This window comes from Rhizomucor pusillus (genome assembly GCF_041956525.1).
Source record: "Rhizomucor pusillus strain CBS 183.67 unplaced genomic scaffold VTP01scaffold_2, whole genome shotgun sequence".
Lineage (NCBI taxonomy): Eukaryota > Fungi > Mucoromycota > Mucoromycetes > Mucorales > Lichtheimiaceae > Rhizomucor > Rhizomucor pusillus.
Window position 1 is genome coordinate 715,148 of NW_027192144.1, and position 18,443 is coordinate 733,590.

At 45.7% G+C, this 18,443-nt stretch overlaps 8 protein-coding genes across 8 annotated transcripts; 6 read left to right on the forward strand and 2 right to left on the reverse strand.

Annotated features, from left to right (window-relative positions):
• Window positions 1–2,024: 2,024 nt before the first annotated feature.
• VTP01DRAFT_4364 (uncharacterized protein) lies at window positions 2,025–3,236 on the forward strand (the record flags this gene model as incomplete). The annotated part of the gene is made up of 6 exons (XM_069383038.1): window positions 2,025–2,042; window positions 2,106–2,134; window positions 2,198–2,360; window positions 2,429–2,690; window positions 2,745–2,951; window positions 3,025–3,236. 6 exons carry the CDS (start codon window positions 2,025–2,027, stop codon window positions 3,234–3,236), a joined length of 891 nt encoding a protein of 296 aa, XP_069243779.1.
• Window positions 3,237–3,573: 337 nt separating this feature from the next.
• On the forward strand, window positions 3,574–7,398 carry VTP01DRAFT_4365 (uncharacterized protein; the record flags this gene model as incomplete). The annotated part of the gene is made up of 9 exons (XM_069383039.1): window positions 3,574–3,649; window positions 3,706–4,189; window positions 4,262–4,662; window positions 4,723–4,800; window positions 4,857–5,342; window positions 5,401–6,137; window positions 6,222–6,333; window positions 6,391–6,473; window positions 6,526–7,398. The coding sequence occupies 9 exons, from the start codon at window positions 3,574–3,576 to the stop codon at window positions 7,396–7,398; spliced, it is 3,330 nt and encodes a 1,109-aa protein (XP_069243780.1).
• A 327-nt stretch (window positions 7,399–7,725) lies between these two features.
• VTP01DRAFT_4366 (uncharacterized protein) lies at window positions 7,726–8,485 on the reverse strand (the record flags this gene model as incomplete). Its single annotated transcript, XM_069383040.1, has 2 exons — window positions 7,726–8,304; window positions 8,375–8,485. The coding sequence occupies 2 exons, from the start codon at window positions 8,483–8,485 to the stop codon at window positions 7,726–7,728; spliced, it is 690 nt and encodes a 229-aa protein (XP_069243781.1).
• A 1,121-nt stretch (window positions 8,486–9,606) lies between these two features.
• Window positions 9,607–11,434, reverse strand: VTP01DRAFT_4367 (uncharacterized protein; the record flags this gene model as incomplete). Its single annotated transcript, XM_069383041.1, has 2 exons — window positions 9,607–10,663; window positions 10,731–11,434. The coding sequence occupies 2 exons, from the start codon at window positions 11,432–11,434 to the stop codon at window positions 9,607–9,609; spliced, it is 1,761 nt and encodes a 586-aa protein (XP_069243782.1).
• A 178-nt stretch (window positions 11,435–11,612) lies between these two features.
• On the forward strand, window positions 11,613–14,172 carry VTP01DRAFT_4368 (uncharacterized protein; the record flags this gene model as incomplete). Its single annotated transcript, XM_069383042.1, has 9 exons — window positions 11,613–11,835; window positions 11,912–12,853; window positions 12,926–13,019; window positions 13,103–13,243; window positions 13,298–13,361; window positions 13,426–13,506; window positions 13,559–13,624; window positions 13,684–13,934; window positions 13,998–14,172. 9 exons carry the CDS (start codon window positions 11,613–11,615, stop codon window positions 14,170–14,172), a joined length of 2,037 nt encoding a protein of 678 aa, XP_069243783.1.
• Window positions 14,173–14,279: 107 nt separating this feature from the next.
• VTP01DRAFT_4369 (uncharacterized protein) lies at window positions 14,280–14,654 on the forward strand (the record flags this gene model as incomplete). Its single annotated transcript, XM_069383043.1, has 3 exons — window positions 14,280–14,355; window positions 14,447–14,494; window positions 14,569–14,654. 3 exons carry the CDS (start codon window positions 14,280–14,282, stop codon window positions 14,652–14,654), a joined length of 210 nt encoding a protein of 69 aa, XP_069243784.1.
• Window positions 14,655–15,283: 629 nt separating this feature from the next.
• Window positions 15,284–15,598, forward strand: VTP01DRAFT_4370 (uncharacterized protein; the record flags this gene model as incomplete). The annotated part of the gene is made up of 1 exon (XM_069383045.1): window positions 15,284–15,598. One exon carries the CDS (start codon window positions 15,284–15,286, stop codon window positions 15,596–15,598), a length of 315 nt encoding a protein of 104 aa, XP_069243785.1.
• Window positions 15,599–16,711: 1,113 nt separating this feature from the next.
• VTP01DRAFT_4371 (uncharacterized protein) lies at window positions 16,712–17,989 on the forward strand (the record flags this gene model as incomplete). Its single annotated transcript, XM_069383046.1, has 2 exons — window positions 16,712–16,904; window positions 16,965–17,989. The coding sequence occupies 2 exons, from the start codon at window positions 16,712–16,714 to the stop codon at window positions 17,987–17,989; spliced, it is 1,218 nt and encodes a 405-aa protein (XP_069243786.1).
• Between the last annotated feature and the right edge of the window lie 454 nt (window positions 17,990–18,443).

An 18,443-nucleotide genomic window follows, 5' to 3' on the forward strand; every position in this document is an offset into this window, starting at 1 on the left:
GGGAATATTTATTAATTTTATTCCACAGGTTTAAATTTGCCTTGTTTGTGGTGCAATTTTATGCTCCAAACGACAACTGTTTTTAAATTAATTCAGTAGCCGCAACGGGTCCCAAGCGCCCGAAAATTCGGTGCTACAAGTGCCATGGTTTCGGCCATATGGAGGTCGTGTGTCCTCGATAAAGGAGCCTGATGTTGCTCAAGCGCCTGATCCCCGTCTGGCAACTTGCGGCCCCTCCCGATGAGCGCATTCAGAGCTTTTATTTGATTGTATGTACCCTGCTGCTCCTCTGGCGGGCCTATCGGAAAACCATCTTCGACTGCGTGCCATCGCAGCCTACTGCAGCCTTCAACTAAGCTTGCGTCTTAATTGACATGGCCATTGATGAGCAGGTCTGACTCTCACTAGGCTGAAAGCCCATCTCAGCTTCCCTTTTGTCTCTCTTCCTTGACTCTTGATTTGTCTGCACGACACGTGCGGAGATTAAACATTAGGCCGTTGCCTTTTCATCCCACTGTTTCCTGGCCTAACACAGATAAGTAGTTCTCATTTTAGCTTTTATGTGCATCTTGAACCACTGGCTTGTAAGCCTCCGCGTATTTGCTCCAGTACTGTCATCGTATGGCCCTCACCCGCCACTGCGGGGTTGACTACATAGGTCTGGAGATTTTCTACCGGAGCGTAGCAGGCATCTTCGCACACTATGATGTATTCATAGTGGATCGGGGGGACAATCAGCGTTGATGCAGGATTCAAGAAGGTGTTCCGTGGCCCCACTGACTTGTAAGCCTCCGCGTACTTGCTCCAGTACTGTCATCGTATGGCCCTCACCCGCCACCGCGGGGTTGACTACATAGGTCTGGAGATTTTCTACCGGAGCGTAGCAGGCATCTTCGCACACTATGATGTATTCATAGTGGATCGGGGGGACAATCAGCGCTGGTGCAGGTGGCCCTCAGCGGAACAATTAACTATATGAAATCATGTTCGCTACGGTGCTAACTTAACGGACATCTAGGACAAAAGCGGCTTCTCAAATTTCCCTTTCTTATGATCGTCAAAGCTACAATTCAGACAGATTTTTATGACCATGTTATTTTATTTGTTAGATATGGAGCAGCAGGCATCATGAGAAGAAAAGGTTTCCTACTAAGAAGCCACCCAACGAGGACGACCGCGCGTACTCGAAGGAAGCCGGAGACGGATCATATTGTCGACTATGATAGTCTTTTTTTGTTTTGTTTTTCTTTTCCAAATGATATATGTATCTTTGCTGCAGCTCTACACAGAGTCCCTTTTCTAATACTTGAAAGCTGTTTTTCATTGCGCGTAGGTATAGTTTTATATCGTATATTGAGGAAAGAGGGAACTTTGCAAATTCTAAACGTCATGGCAAGGATTCTTCTATCGTGCGTCAAGGCTGCAGTTGGGCTACAGGCTGTTCAAAGGGCCTTGGGCAGAGTAGACTCGGTCGCGGTGAGACGAAGCGATTAATGCAGCTCCCAGACCTCTTTTCATCGACTTCGCAGACGGAGCGCCAACCAAGGGTGTCGCCCTCGGTTTATTGTACCCTTTGACGGATAAAATGCCGAGGTTACGGTCATTATGATACATCTAGATCAACCTACCAGTACAGAAGAAAATGGGCGCATCACTCCTTAGAGTGGCGTATCCGGCGCTGGAAACAGCCACTATGCATATGAAAATGGTAGCGCGTTTTTCTCTCCTTTATTTGTGGCCGAGCCAAAAATTTTGCCAGGTTGGACGTCCACTTGGTATGTATCCAGCAGTTCATACTCGAGTATTGTATATCTGTTTGCTTGACAGAAGTAATGATATTCTCAATCATCAATTTACTGAATCTGTCAAGAACGGCCATTTGATACAGAGCATGCAGTTTAGATAAAATGCGAAGCGAAACCGGAACTTGAAACTTTAATGCAGATCCTTTATCCATGCACCGGAAGGCACCGTAAATCTCCTTTACTTTTTCTCCTTTCTGTTCTCACGGCATTCTGTAAGTCATGACTATTGCGACTACGGTAAGTAGACCTAGATGGTCTTCATAGGTAGTGATTTTTAAAGAAAAATTGAATGTGAATCAGATTTCGAATGAATGGACACGACTCATTCGGTAATAAAACGATATCCTTATCAGAAAGATTCAGCCCGAAAACTTACTGTCTTTCTCACATAGCTTCATCGATCCGCAAGGAAACGTGCGGTTCGGGCAGCCCATTCTCAAAGGTGAAGAGTTGACCGCTGAGCAAGTCAGCAGTGGTCAGTTGCAAGCATATGCTATTGAAGGCGAAATCTTTGGAAAGCACCGCGTAACAGACACTGTGCTGACTGTTTCTAAGGTATGCAACCCATGAAATATTCAGAAATTTTAGGCGGGTGGAGCTTTGCTAAAAATGTTACACTTTAGCTCCTCGCACCGATTGAACCGCCATTTTATCGAGGAATCGGGTTAAACTACAAAAAGCATGCTGTAGAGACCAACGCACCTATTCCCAAGTATCCTATTGTATTTATCAAACCTCCACATACTACTGTCGGCCCTCTGCAACCGATTGTCATTCCTCCTCATTGCCAAGATGGTCAAGTCGACTACGAAGCTGAATTGGCGGTGGTCATTGGTAGACCTTGCCGAAATGTTTGCAAGGAAGAGGCGTTGGCATACGTAGCAGGTAAGTAAACTGACCTCTGCATGTAATATTTAGGCATAACACATGTGTCTGTAGGTTATACTGCATGCAACGATGTCTCTGCCCGTAAATGGCAGTTGCAGCTGGGTGGTGGTCAATGGGTGTACGGCAAAGGATTTGATTCTTTCAATCCTATCGGTCCCATGATTGTGTCGCCCAAAATCATCAAGAATCCTAATGCTTTGCGGCTAGGAACGAAGATTAATGGCAAAGTCTTCCAAGATTGGACCACAGAAGATATGAGTATGTGTGATATCTGATTCTCAGCGAGGATGCCCAAATGCCTCTGACTAACGTGATCTATCGTGATGTATAGTTTTTGACATCGCCTCCCTTGTTAGCTATCTGTCGCAAGGCGCAACTCTCGAGCCTGGCGAGGTGATAATTACGGGTACTCCACACGGTGTAGGGGCTGGACGCAATCCACCGGTATGGCTGCAAGACAAGGATGTGTGCGAGATCTTTGTGGAGAAAATTGGCAGCCTGGTGAATCCAGTTGTGTTTGAGCGAGCGGTAAACAAGCTGTAAGGAAAGAATAAACGCTATCTTTACTTTCTCGTGTCCAAAACTTGCAACGATTGTATGGAAACGGGAAAGGGGCCCACAAAATTTAAATTTTTGCAATGTCGGGCAGCGCAAACAACGGGCCTGTGGACTTGTCTTCCCATTTGTCCTCCATCCCCCTCTTCCGCGTCGCCTTTCTTACTTCTTTTCGAGAGTCTACTCAACCTGGACGTTCACAAAATATCCTAAAACAACTATCTACCTCCTTCTTCTTCGCACGTCCTCTCTACATATCAGCCTCTCCTCGTGCTCTTCCCAACTCTGATCTTACTCTTTGTTGCTTGCTGACATTCGTTAAACGATGACGGATTCAAAGCCGGCCTCCATTCCCATCACTGAAGCAACGCTTCTGGATGGTTCTACTGTCGGCATAAATGGTAAAACTCTCTATTTACCATGTCTTTCGCTCCAACATTTAATATGATTTGAATAGACCATGTCTATCTTGTCCCCGAGCATTTAGGCGAGTCTTACTATATCGGCCGCATCATGGAATTTTGCACCGTCCCTCAGCGCCGTGGACTTCAGGCTCGCATCGCCTGGTATAACCGACCAAAGGATGTACTGCCACGCAAAGCCAATGATCCTAGACTCCTCCTAGCAACGATGCATTCGGATCTGAATCCTGTGTCATCCATCCGAGGCAAATGCATAGTGACGCACCGACATCACATCCCATCAGGTGAACTCGAATCCTACAAGCAGAGAGATGATCATTTTTACTACGATCAACTCTACGATCGATATGTCCAGCGCGTTTTCGACATAGTGCCGTGCGAGCTTGTTGAAAATGTTCCCAAGGAAGTCCGCGATTCACTTCGTGAACGCTACGAGTTTATCGTTGTTGAGCAAGGCCGCGCTGCAGAGCTCACTGCTGATCGTCAAACATGCGCTGTGTGCGAGACTTGGAGCTCTAGGTGAGGATATCTAAAGTCAAAATATTCCTATTCAGCGTGGAGCTAATGGATTTTTTCTATTCTATATCCCAGTTCCAATTCCGTCAAATGCGCCGCATGTCAGAAAAACTATCACATGTCATGTCTCAATCCTCCACTATCTCGCAAACCTCCAAAAGGATTTGCATGGCAATGTGCATTTTGCTCTCGAAAAGAGGTCCCACGACCTACTGAGAATGGTCTTGGGAAGAAAGTCAAGCACATTGCTGACAACGTTGTATCCAAAAAGGAAAGCTCCGGCGAAAAATTTGCGGGCGATGCCATATCTCGTCGTCCGACCAGAATGACTCGTGCTCAACTCGGCCGTGCAAACACACCATCAAATAATGCACAATCTGATGCCTCCACGCAGCTATCACAGCCAACCCAGTCAGCAAAGTCTCTGAAACAGACAGAAATCAAACTTCGCCTATCACCAAAAGCGTCGCGCAAAGGTAGCATTCGATTACATCTTGTATTATCAATGTCATCCAGCTTATTCATATATCCGATAGAACCGCGTACCTTGAAATACACACGCATGTGGCCATTCCGTTACTTTGGTCAGCACACCGATATGAAGGATGTTCTAGGTGAGAGAAAAAAAGGGGAAATACAATAGGCTATCGTTGACACACCCAATTGTCAGATATCGATGACCGTATATATCCCCGTGCGCGAAACAGAATTGGTCCACGATATCAAGCCGAAGTCCCCGGTGAGCGATTGTCTCCTCAGAAAAGCGATACCCCTTGCAGCGACCGGGCAGTAATCACACCGACTGCTAACGAAACTGGCACCGTAAAAGAACAGCATGATACTATTTCAAGAGATTCAAATGCAAAGCTGGAAGCTGCCGCGGATTCTTCAACAGAACCGGAAATCAAGCGCTCACTCAGTGCAAGCCCATTGTTGGTACCTCAGAAATATCCATTACCGGCTGTCAAACAGGGTCCCGTGCCTAAAATGCGCGGCAAGCGTGGACGCCCAAAATATCGGAGGCGATTGGATAATGGACCTGGCGGCCATCCCCATCCGCAACTCAATGATATGGATGAAGACAAGCCGATAGAGCGAGGCACGAGCGCGACCGTAACTCCACTTTTCCGTCCCCATAAAATACAAGAAGCCGATCGTAAGTGGTGGCTTTCAATCGCACTATCTAAATCCGACTCTCATTATTGCATTGGCAGTGACTGCATATATGGATGCTGTCAGGACGCTGGAATCAAAACCTCTACCCTCACATTCAACTGATCTATTTGACCGCGCCTTGCAGGAACTCGAGCGACATAACTATGACACGAAAGCGGCACTTCATGCCATGTCTCTACTTAAACCGAGCGATATCCCGCGCTTGGTTGTATGGTCTGATGAAGAAAAAGCTCTTTTCGAAAGCGGAATAATCAAACATGGCCACGATTTGCACAGTATTTCAAAAATGATTCCAACCAAGACGATCCCAGACTTGGTGCGCCATTTCTACCAATGGAAAAAAAGTGATCGATATGAGTCTGTGTACTCAGAATGGACCAAGATCTACAAGCCCAGCAAGAAATTCAAGAAGAATAAGCCCGGTGACAACGAGAATAATGCAGATTCCGATATGGAAAGCGAGGATGCCGAAGACAGCGGCGAAGATTCGGACCCGACTGTGGTCACTACCAGAACGCAGATATCTTCTTGCGTCAATTGCCACGCAACAGAATCCAGAGTTTGGCGAAGGTTGCCAACAGATGTGGATCGGAAACGGAAACATTTCCGCGAAGTATTATGCAACGATTGCGGCGAGTATTGGCTCAAGTATGCGATTATGAAGAATGCTGGCATAGGACGAGGCAAAGGCCGCTTGGGTAGATCCATTGGAGAAAAGCGTAAACGATCGATGGAGCCACAGTCAAAAGTTGGCTTCCGAAAACTCAAAGACGATGTAAGTAAAGTAAACGATTAATAATTATTCCTAGCTAATGTGATGTCTGTGCCGCTCTCGTGTTTCCCTTGTGAACCAATTCAGAAGCGCATCATGACGCTAGCTTTTAAACCCTCCGCTTGCGCAGTCTGCGATGTCAAAGAACCAGAGAATATTTTGCTAACTTGCTACGAATGTGGTATATCTGTTCACAATGGTAAGTCTCTGATTTCATTTTATAATATTCATGGTATGGTACTCATTGCTTTCCAAGATTGTTATGGTTCTTCTAGTACGACTAAGGAAGGGTGGATCTGTGATGTTTGTTCAAACAAGCGGACATTAAGTGCATCTTATGTAAGTGATCGGAGATGGTCAGATCTCTTGCATTGTTTACTCACATATGCAGATTTATGAATGTATTCTATGTTGTCAACCACCGTCTGGCACACGGGATGCTCTCAAGAAAACTTCTTCCTATAATTGGGTTCACGCAACATGTGCCCAGTTTATTCCCGAGTGTAAATTTGTAAACGCTGATACCCTACAGCCAGTCGAATACGTAGGAGCCGTACACCCTGCACGGCACGGCCACGCCTGCTTTCTTTGCAAAATGAAGAAAGGTTCGTGTGTCACCTGCGGCGAGTGCAAAAAAGCAGTACATGTCCACTGCGCCATTCGAAACCATTTCCGGATTGGATTTGAGATCCAAGCTCCACATAAGGCCTTACCATCAGTACAGGCTGGATTGTTCAGAGAAAATATGCCTAGCGGCGTGATGGTTCCCCAGGTCTGGTGTCCAGAACACGACCTGAGCAAGAATACGATTGTGGATTTATCTGCCAGAACCATTGACACCAAGGAATCCAGCATGCGCGTGTATGCAAAATTATACAAACAAATCGAGCCTGGAACCACGCCTGCCAGTCGCCGCTACAGAGCTGCACTCGCCAACGCAGGTTACCCATACGCTGCGGCTATCTACGGTCCGTTACCACTACCAGACTCGCCTCCTACCATACCCTCTGCTATTCCTTCTGCCCGCAAAAGTATGGTGCTAGCTGCAAACCCAACATCAAACAGAGAGAGTAGCCGAGGGCGCTCTTCGTCTGGATCATCCAGTCCCATAAACTCAAAACCATCACCAAAATGCAGCACATGTCCGGTAGTTTCTTCCCCTTGGTGGTGGCCGGGGGCGACTGAAGGTTCATATATATGTTTACATTGTTTCCGTCGGAAACAACAAAATGAACAATTCCAAGAACTGCCAGCGCAGTATTAAAAAGTAACTCTATTAATAAAATCCGCAATGATGTAACTTTGGGTGAATGCACCTTTACCGATCTACCAAGTAGAAGAATCGACGTAGTAATTTAGTTACCTGGTATTCGTTACCGAATATTTGCACGGGGAGGAGATCACGATCTCCGAGATTTTCTGCTATACGGAAGTCTTGTTTTCCTCTCCATTGTCTTTACACTTTGCAAAGCCGGTGAAACAAGTCTGAATGAAATGCTTTCGACAAGTTTGTGAAACTACTATTTTCTGACTTTTTTTAGGAAATGCAAAAGCACTAAACAAGATAAAACTTTTTTTCTGATAATCTAATCTAATTATGTGAATTTTTTTCCAGTAGCAATCCGCGCAACCACTTGATTTCCAGCTCAAGTTCCTGTACTCGTTTCTGCAGCATTTCTGACTTTGCCGTCATGTCACGAACGGTTTGCTCCATTGCTTGCTCTCGCATCTTCTTTTTGATACGGAAACGAGCACTCGCTGCTGTGTTGCGCCGCCGTTTGTCTTCCTCTGCAGCCAATTGATCTTCCGTCTTGTTCCTGTTTGCAGGTCTCTTTCGGGACGGTTTGCTGGTTGAAGCAGCGGCAGAAATTTGAGGTGGAGGTGGCAGCGAAGCAAGTTGAGCCGGATCCATCGGCTTTGGTAAGAGCATGCGTGCAGCAGGTCGTTTTGTTTGTGACAATGGTGGAGGTTGTGTCTGCGGTTGCTGCTGCTGCTGTGGCAACGGCTGCTGCTGCTGCTGAAGTTGGGTTGACGCTGATGGAGACAGTGCAGGAAGTTCATGGTCCAAGTAATGTCGAAGCTTTTCATACGTCACTGCATCTTTTTCTTGATCGTGGTGGTTTTCGACAGATTGTCCTGGCTGTACATCAAACGTAAATTGCGCATTACTCTAAAATGATAACCGTTCGTTTAGAAATGAAACAAAGTTTACTCAGCAGCCTAACAAACAATGTACGTACCCACAGCGCTAGTTCCTCGGCTGCTTCGCGATCGGACTGTGTTGTGTCGAGGTACGTGTCAAAGACCAACGAGTCCAAAGGAGACACAAACTCCTCAGACTGAAACGACATGGTGGTGCTACTGCTGGTCCAACAAGTTGAGAAAGGAAGCTCGTCCGCCGCCGGTCTCGGGGAATCTGACTTTAGCAGTGCGTTCATTGATTGCTGGCCGACCGGACCCAAAACAACAAAGTCATCCGATGTCCGTGCGTTTGTGCCTCCTGAACTTTTAACCCGAAAGATCAGAGAAAACAGACTGTGGATCACACATAGTTAACACTAAAAATTAGTATATGACATATATTGTACCTTGTAGAGAGCGACATAGAGGATGTACAGCAAGATTTTACAATGCTTCAGTGCATAGAGATTGCTACGACTGCATACATGAAATTTGTACTGGATACTATGATTCGTGGCGATCTAGCATTGCAATGTGAAAGGAGCAAGAACATGATTTTGTAACAGGAACTATCAATCAGATAGCATTCCGTACATATCGTCTCGTGGCCAATCCACTTGAGGACGGGGCATCCATGAAATGTTTGGCTCTGGCACGACTTTCTTGAATTCATCCTATCTGCATGTTTTCTTACCAGAATTAAGCAGCTCGGCCGTTCACACCCGCATCCTTGGGAGCACGGCAATTCTCAATAACTTGGCCTGCATCGATTTCTGTTGCTATTGCTTCCTTTCTCAGTTTGACTTGATAAAAAAAGAAGTCGAGTCGAAATTGCAGACACACGTAGCCCACGAGATTGTACGGTCCAAGGGGTGTTTGCATACTACGCATCTGCGCATACATAGCCTGCTTATAAATGAAGCCATCTTGATAAATAAGGGCGAACTCCGCTCGTTTTATGCCCACGTTAAGAGCTTGGTATCGTTCTCTGATTCCCTGCTGATGGACATTTGGCATCCCTCTCAGTTATGGACAAAGCGGAATTTGGGGAATAATGCAGATACACTCAGAATAGAACGAACGCTATAAAGCTTCAGATAACTCAACGTCTATGGTAGCTGACTTGGGGCTCATGGATTTTCATTCCCCAGTGATCTTGTACCATCTTCGTTCCTGCAAGCACACCCCTAATCAACAGCCAATGCAATATATTCATTTGCGATCAATATCGTAAATATTGTGCTTTCAGTCGTCGCATGACGTTCAGTATAGAAACATACAATGTGATCTTTTATTGGTGTGCAGTTTCGTTTTTCATGTTTTGAATGATGTTTGCTGTTTTCACATTTCCAAACTCGGGTCCCAAACCTTCGTAACTTCTGGACAGCGCTTTCTTCAGGACATCCCAAGCACCCCGAGTTAAATAATTTGCTTTGCTTTCCGCGACATCCTCCAACTTGACATCGCCTAAAAATTCCCATAGGCTGCGCATGTACGCTTCCCCTCGTTCGTCACCGTACAGAGGATAAATATAGCAGGCATCCTGGGCCGTGTAAAACGCACCAGGTGGATCTTCTCCCGTCGCAATCATGGCAGCATAGTCTGTGTAGAGCGCTGGACGTACGAAATGCTTGTTTGCAGACCAATCATCAGTGCTGTATGCATTTCGGTTGTTATAAAAAGCAGATGGTAAAGCATTTGCATTTGCGATGGTGATATCAGGGAGTGAAGCAAAAGGTCGGTCAGGTGGGATGAGGTTGTAGAGGTCGAGAGAACCAATGGCGCTCAAGGATCCATCTGGCGCATATACGACGCCAGCATCGGTCACTTTCTTCTTCTTCTTTTTGGTCGATTGGCGTGTGGGCGTGGTTGCTCGAGAGCTGTCTAGCAGTACACTTTCTGAATCTTGTCTAAATACGGGTGCAAGCGGCACCGTGCTGTCAAGACCCATAATATCAACTTCTTCTTCGACCTTGACGTTTTTGCCAGAGTAAGTTGATAAACGACGTGCAGTCCAGCTATTTGATCGAGAGTACATGGATTCGCTGTCGTCTGTCGGAGCAGGTGATTCGTATACAACCGTCTTTTCTGCCTTCTCGATGGCTTTCAGTCCCATATGTTCTAATCTGTCTGCACTCTTGTAGTAAATGGTATCTGGTGCATTGTATGTCTTTGCATTTCTGACAATAAGCATGAAATCGTCGCGAAAATCGTCCATCCTTTGATATTGATTGTTGGATAGTTTCTTTCGCATTGTCGAGAAATCCATCGGTTGCTTGATAACAGATAAATAGTCAAGAACAATATTTGTATCGACGGGTTGTAAAAAGAAGCCATATGAATCACGTCTGTAAACCGAAGTGAGATTTAGATCAGATATTTACTCCAAAGAAGAAAATGATGCTAAAAACATACTTCTCGAGATTCTCCAGTAACCTAGCACACACGCTCTTAAGATCGCGCTTAGGTTGCTCAGCAGCTCGTGGTTCAGCCTTGGGTTGTGATTTCGTTTTTGATGGTCGTCCACGTTTCTTCGATTTTTGTGGAGCTTTACTTGGCACCTCAGGTGCCATATGCTCCATTGGGTGAACAGATTGCGATGATACAGAGCACTGACGTTCGGTTGTGTACGAATACGTATCGTCTTCCTCCTCATCCTGACCGTCTTCCATATCTGTAGGACTGGTTCTAGTACCCTGATTGTTTGTAAATGATGCTGACTCGTCGTCCTCCTGCGTGTCATCCTCCTCTTTTATGAAAGCAAATGGTCTCTTGCCACCAACAAGAACATGCGTATTGGAGCTTTCAGAAGGTGCCGGAACTGCAGCTTGCTGATCCAGAGAATCATCGCCAATGTCCACAAGCTCGCTGTCTCTCCTGGGGTTGCTTTCCGATATGCTTTCGTCATAGTCGGTATCCTTTTGCCGTTTGCGTTTCTTGTGCGACTTCTTTTTCTTATCCTTGTGCTTTTTCTTTTTGTCATCGGATGGCGGTGCTGTTGGATTAAGACGAAGCTTCAATTTAATGCGAGGTGGCTCAGCAGCTGGAGTTTCTAGCGTTTGTTTCGGTGCTTCTACATCTGAAAGATCTGACGCTTCATTGTGCGATGAATCCGACATTTTTTTCCTTTGGTGCCGCCTTTGACTGGTCTTTTTTCCTGCCGTGAAATGGGAGTGACCGGTTGGCGGCCGCTTGCTCAGCCCAGCTCAGGAAACGGACATTGAAAAAGTCCTCATTCCTGCGAAGCAAGAAAAAAAAAGAAGGCTTTAAACTTAGACGACAGTCTGGCCTGCCTGCATGCTTGCGATTGCCCGATCGTGTAGCCGATCTGTATGGATCGCTCGTCCGACTCTTCAAATACAAACCGGCGTGAAGCTGTGGCTACCGTGCTCCAGGCGATATATCTCACGATCAGCTCCTAACTTTCGAAAGGCGGCAGCCAGGCCTTCTCGTCCAACGCTACCAGCTTTGAGCACCCTCTTCGCGACTGAGGAGCTACCACCGGCCAGAGCAGAAAAATGTACGTGTGAGGAGATGAGAAGGATGCGTGTATCACACAAAAGAACAGCATGATTCAAATTGAAGTATCAACACAGTGTTTCGTGCGCGACTCCGAGGGTTTGCCCGGAACGAGATGCAAAAGAGAAAAGCTGCCAGCGTTGGTGTATCTGGCAAACTGTACGAGAAGATCGCAGATAACTTTGCAGCAGCTGCTATGGATGGCCATCTCGACTATTGCAACCCGAAAGATTTGGCAGCAGCGTACAATTCTGGCGAAGGGATACTTTCAGTCGACCGTTACCTTTTATCAGCTTTCTACCAATTTGCAGAACCGTATTTGCCGCCAGATGTCGTGGATAATTTTCGGTCACTAAGACAGCTCAGTGACTTGCGATACCCAAGCGAATGGTTTCCTGAAGCTCGCCAAATGCAGCGACAGATCATACTTCACGTTGGTCCTACAAACAGTGGCAAGACATATCGAGCGTTAAAGCGGTTATCAGAAGCAGAGTCAGGAATCTACTGTGGTCCTTTGCGATTATTAGCCCACGAAGTCTTTGAAAAGATGAACTCGAAAGGGGTTGCCTGCAATCTACTGACGGGAGAAGAGCGGCGCGAAGTATCACCTACGGCGACCTTGACTAGCTCGACGGTGGAGATGGCTAATCTTGTTAGACCAATGGAGGTTGCAGTAATTGATGAAATACAACTTATCGCAGACCCATTACGAGGCTGGGCATGGACGCAAGCTTTGCTAGGCTTAAAAGCAAAAGAAATTCATTTATGCGGTGAACCGTCTGTGGTACCACTCATAAAGAGCATATGCGAATCGCTTAACGAAGAAGTCATCGTCAATGAATATGAGCGCTTAACACCTGTGGAAGTCATGAAGGATGCACTCAATGGAGACTGGAAACAAATTCAAAAGGGCGACTGTGTAGTCGCATTTTCGCGCCAAAATATTTTTGCCATCAAGGATAAGATTGAAAAGGAAACTGGTCTCCAATGCGCAGTCGTATACGGTGCTCTGCCTCCAGGTCAGTGTTGTACTTCCAGAAAATATTTCAAATTTCCAGAAAGGGAAGACTAATGCCTGCCCGTGTTGTTAGAAACTCGAGCGTTGCAAGCCCGGGCATTTAATGACCCTGACAGCGGTCTGGATGTAATGGTCGCTTCTGACGCTATTGGCATGGGATTGAATCTGTAAGTAAATGAAAGCTGAGGAGCCGCTCATTGAGATGATAGATCTACAAAAGAAACAAGAGACCTGATCTGTATATTATTAGCAATATCAAACGAATCATCTTTTCGACAATACACAAGTTCGATGGAACTGGAGAACGTATTGTATCAATCCCGCAGATGAAACAGATTGGGGGACGTGCAGGCCGTTTTGGCACGATGTATGCACAGGGTCAAGTAACGACGTAAGTACTACAGTCTAATGTCCATCTCACTGTTCATTAACTGGGATGTCACAGAATGTATCCAAAAGATTTGCCGTTTGTCCGATCTGCCATGAATGCACCTATTACGTATCTGACGGTAAGGCTACATCAATGTATAATCCATTTCAGGAAATTAATATCCAAATCGGATGTTCGTGCAGGAGGCAGGTCTGATGCCTACGGTCGACATCATAGAAATGTTCGCTTTACAAATGCCTGGCGAGAAATTTTCGTCGCTTTTAGTAAGTAAAAGGCTGCAATCTAAGCGCTTGCAGGTTCTTACCAGGACCACAGGAAAAATTTGAAGAACTAGCATCGCTGGACGGCACCTACTTTTTATGTAACTTCAAGGATCACAAGGTACACTTTCTCGAATGGTTTTGAGAATTAGATAAGAAGCTGACATGGCTGAAATACAGTTTGTTGCCGATCTAATTGAATCAATACCACTGTCCATTCGAGATCGGTACACCTTTGTAACTGCGCCGTGCCCAACGCGCAATGTAGAATGTACAAATGCTTTCAAATTTATGGTCAAATGCTTCAGCGAGAAGGAGACTTGCCAACTGGATGATCTGGTTTCCATGCCAAACAAGGCGCCAGCAACAATGGACGGCCTCAACCGGCTAGAAAGCTCACACAAGGTCATCTTGCTGTATATGTGGCTAAGGTATGAATGACAAAAATTGAACGTCACACGACCTGTGCTAGACCTTTTTCATTCCACTTGCAGTTTACGTTTCCCAGAGACATTCACAACAAGCCAAGAACGAGGTTTAGAATTGAAATCCACCTGCGAGGAATTGATAGATCAAGCCCTTAAGGAATACGGTGCGGACATGGAACGGCGGCATCGTAAGCGGTTGAAGCGTCAGCGCCAATCAGATACAAAGAAGCTTAGAAAATGAGCATTAGCGCTGCTGCATGGGTTCAATAAAATGATGCACAATAGAAGCTTTCCATTTTTAATGTATTTGTGAAACAACACTTATATTCGGATCGCTAAACCAACGTCATGGATATCGACGGCTCAAGTGGAGGAGCATTCGGATCGATGATGCAATGGAAACTTCGGCTGGTACAAAAAAAAAGTATATATATAAATGGTGTGCGCGCGCATGCCGGTTTTCTCTTCACTTTACACTACAATGGGATCCATATTTTCCTGTCTTAGTGGAATAGTCCAGTCCATAGCTTCGCTGATAACTGTCATTGTCAGCGGTATAGCCGGTAAGTTGTTACGATTTCCATGGCGACAATCGAATCGACTCGACTCGGCTCGTATTCACTGATCTGAAACTTAGGCTTCGTGAATACCATTGTATCTGCTGTCGTCTCCTTCGTCTCAGGAATATTCCGTGCGATAGCTCGCTTGTGCCCGTGTTGCTAACAAAGGCTCATGGTGTCTGCAAAAGCAATGAAGACGCCGGCACCATGCAGCACTGAATTTTGTTGGCGCATACTCTCTTTTTATTCAATGAGCAGATAGACGCTCGTATTTATGTGTTTTTTCTTTTCTTTTACAAATTCCACCTGTATAATTTTTGTAATACCAACAACATTACGGCGTAGCGTAAAACACTTGTGTACTGTATTTTCAGATCAAATATATGTCGAAACTATTTGTTGTCTGTTATAGTATCCAACACCTTGGGAACTACACAGACCATGCTTAGAGCTCTCCTTTGATTATCAAGAGAAACATTCCAGTTTGCTTGGAAGTAATACTTACAACATGCTGGTTTCACATTTTATTTGACAAGACTACTATTGCTTGATTTCCGATCTGAAAGATGTAGATATCTGTGCATGACCTTGCTGGCGTCTTGAGAAGCGCCAATATGGTATCTTCTTGTACGTTGTTCACGTCCCTTGGGCATTTCCTTGTAGTATCGTTTATTGATCTTCGAGCATTATGAATTTCCATGTTGCTTTGTTGCCGACTGATTCCGGGTCTTTGCGAATATAAAAAAGGCCCTGAGATTGACATCCTTTGGTCTTCATCCATTTCTTAGTAACATGTCTTCTGCTCCTTCATCGATGTCTTCGTCTTCTGTCGCTGTATGCTCTGGTCACCGCACATCGTTCCTTGGCCAGAGCATGATTCCACTCGTTTGCCTGCGGATTTCCGTCTTGCGTACCGGAGTTGTAACCCGTTCGTTTGTCAAATTCGAGCCCAGCAAGAGAGCCCTGTGGATCCTCCTGTCGCTGCCGAGACATACAACATTTCGGTCTCGGTTCCGCAAAATGAAGAATAAGCGCAAGAAGCATTCAGACGACGCAGCCTCTTCATGCTTGGGGACCCGGATCCAGCTCAACTCCAAGAACGGATGACAGATCACAAAGATATTGGGATCGAAGGGGACGATTGGGAGTACCTGGAAACATTGGATGTTCCCCCACGTGGCCCTTGGAACACTCGATAACGGCTTCACTATCTCGGTAAGTCCATTCCATGTAAACAGGTTATTTCAACAAGCCTGACGTTCACCGTGGCAAGCTTAATGCATAGTCCCTCCCGCTGAACGTACTTCTCAGTACATAGTCCGTTAAAAATTTATTAATTGATAAAGCCCACGCCTTCATACAAAAACAATATTCCCATTGACAAACCCATCATTGCTCAATTCATTCTCTTGTTTTGTGTTATGAAGCACCTGTGAAGGATCTCCTGGATGTGAATACATATATACCCGCTCCGAAGCTTAGCAATGCATCGCAACTGCGGAATCAAGTTATTTCCGCGTTTCGGATTAAGATGCGCTGTAGGAGAAAACCAAATCCTACAGTTGCAATATTTATGGATCTCTAGAAGTTGGGCAATGGGAAGGTCATCAACTTTGCGCTTGTTTATTATGTTCCACTAACGGACACAAGGAGAAACCGCGAGACCTAGTCAGCCTCCAGCATCCATATTTCCAAAGCTGCTCACAGAAATGATCTGGGTTCAAAGTGCCCATTAATGGAAACCTTTTTGGTTCCAGTGCATTGCCAGATCGGGTCCTGTTCCGCGGTGCAGATATATTCTATTTCCGGGATAAAATGCCTCATATGATGCAGTTGTAGCACCTTAAACACACCAAGCAGCGGTTCCCGCCTTGTTGCTACGATGGTCAGTGCGATGGTACAGAGCTTGATCGAAGGGTCCCGCAAACCCTGAGAACAGTGCTGACACAGTCGCTCATTTGCGTGTATTCTTTAATGCTCAATGCAGATACTCAATACTATGCATATTTATATCCGCATGTCGATCCCTGGCGAAGCAGAAGGAAAATCACAGCGATGGGGTTTACTGTGAGGAAAGGGGTGTCACCCCTGGCAAACTAAATTCGCAGGTTAGCGCATCACGCGACACTGGCTTTTCTGGAGCACACGCTTTTTTGTTGTTGTCAAAGGCTCACACGCTTTTCTTTGCTTTTTTTTTCTCACCCCAAAAAAAAAGAAAATATGGAGCGGATCCGTTCTGGGCTCAAGGCTAAGATTCACGTTGAAAGCGATCAGCTCATTCTGTACGGATCACCTACAGAGTCTGCAGGTTGCGTTTTGCGCGGGATACTCGAGTTGTCGCTTCACGAGCCGACCAAGGTTAAATCTGTTAGTTTGCGGTTTACGGGAAAAATGTTAATAACTTGGACTGAGCGTAAGAGCAACTGTAATAATGAATAAGAAACGTGGAATAACGATGGTACTTGATGTATAGCTATTGGCAATGGCCATGAGCGTTTATTCCAGGACGAGCGAACGATTTTGAATCATACATGGAACTTTCTGCCGAAAGCGTCGAAACTACATGTATTGAATGCTGGAAACTACACATATGAATTCGAGTTTCCATTGCCGGGGGATATTCCAGAATCCACGCATGTTGCATCATTCTACCTTGTGCAGTATCGCCTAAAGGCGGTGGTAGAACGTTCTCGATTCATGCCCAACTTGACGGTGCGGCGAATAGTGCATGTGGCACGACAGATGCTACCTCTCACAGCCGAGTATATGGAACCAGTCACAATAGCTAATCAATGGAACGACAAGCTAGACTACGAGATCACAGTACCGACCAAAGTTTACAGCCACGGAGACCAGATTCCAGTGAGCATCCATGTGACTCCGCTCGTGAGTCATTTGAGGATTCGGTACTTTACTTGCACGCTGAAAGAGTATATGGTGTGCCGAGCGAGCTGCGGATGGTTTGGTGGCCACGCGCGAACCCACGGACGAATCATTCACTTTGGCCGCGATGACCAATTTGGGCAGTCGAATGACAGCAGCGACGGAAGCTTTATTGTCTGGTCTAAAACCCAGGTTGTGCCTGTCCCACCATCCCCTGATCAGATACAATGTGATGTCCAGAATGAAGCTGTCCGCATACGCCACAAGCTCAAATTTGTTCTTTCCGTCGAGCATCCGGACGGTAAAGTATCCGAGCTGCGAGCAGCGTTGCCTATCCATATATGCGCCGTACACGATGCTGGATTACCAGCATACGAGGAAACCGCGCGCTCTCTGCCTTACGATCCAGCTTTGATGATTGCACTTTTGCACTCTCAAACAGGAGAGCAGATCCAAAACAACAGATCAAGTTGGTTCTTGAACGGAGTAGAGGAAGCGACGCTGCCCTCGTATAGCTCTATAGTTGCAGAAGGGTGCAATAACTCTGCCGATCAAGCTCCATCAAGAGCACCTTTAAATCGTTTACCCACCTACGATGAGCTGCTATACGCGTAACATATTTTGAAAATACTCATTATTATTGTTATTATTTATTGATTAATTCTCATGTACATAAATCAATATTTCTCACAACATTACGCTAGATTGAAACCAAACCTGTTAGCCACGAGCTTCATAGGCGAGTTTCTTAAGTAGGTATGCACAGTACATATGCAACAAAATCGAATACTTTTCAAGTCTTAAGCGCGGCTATCACTGCTTGCTCACTTATTTACCAAATGACGAGCGTGACATATCAGAAACGATGTGAAGGCAAATTAGGAGTAAACATACTATTTCAATATCTCCTTCAACTTGATAAGCTATCACCAACACTTCCAAGTTCAGAAACGGGAAATTGCTGAAGATATCGCCCTCGTTTAAGAATCAAGAGCTTCTGTTTTGGAATTTGCTTCTGACAGACAGGTGTCATCATTCTTGGACGGACAATAACTGCCTATGATGTAGT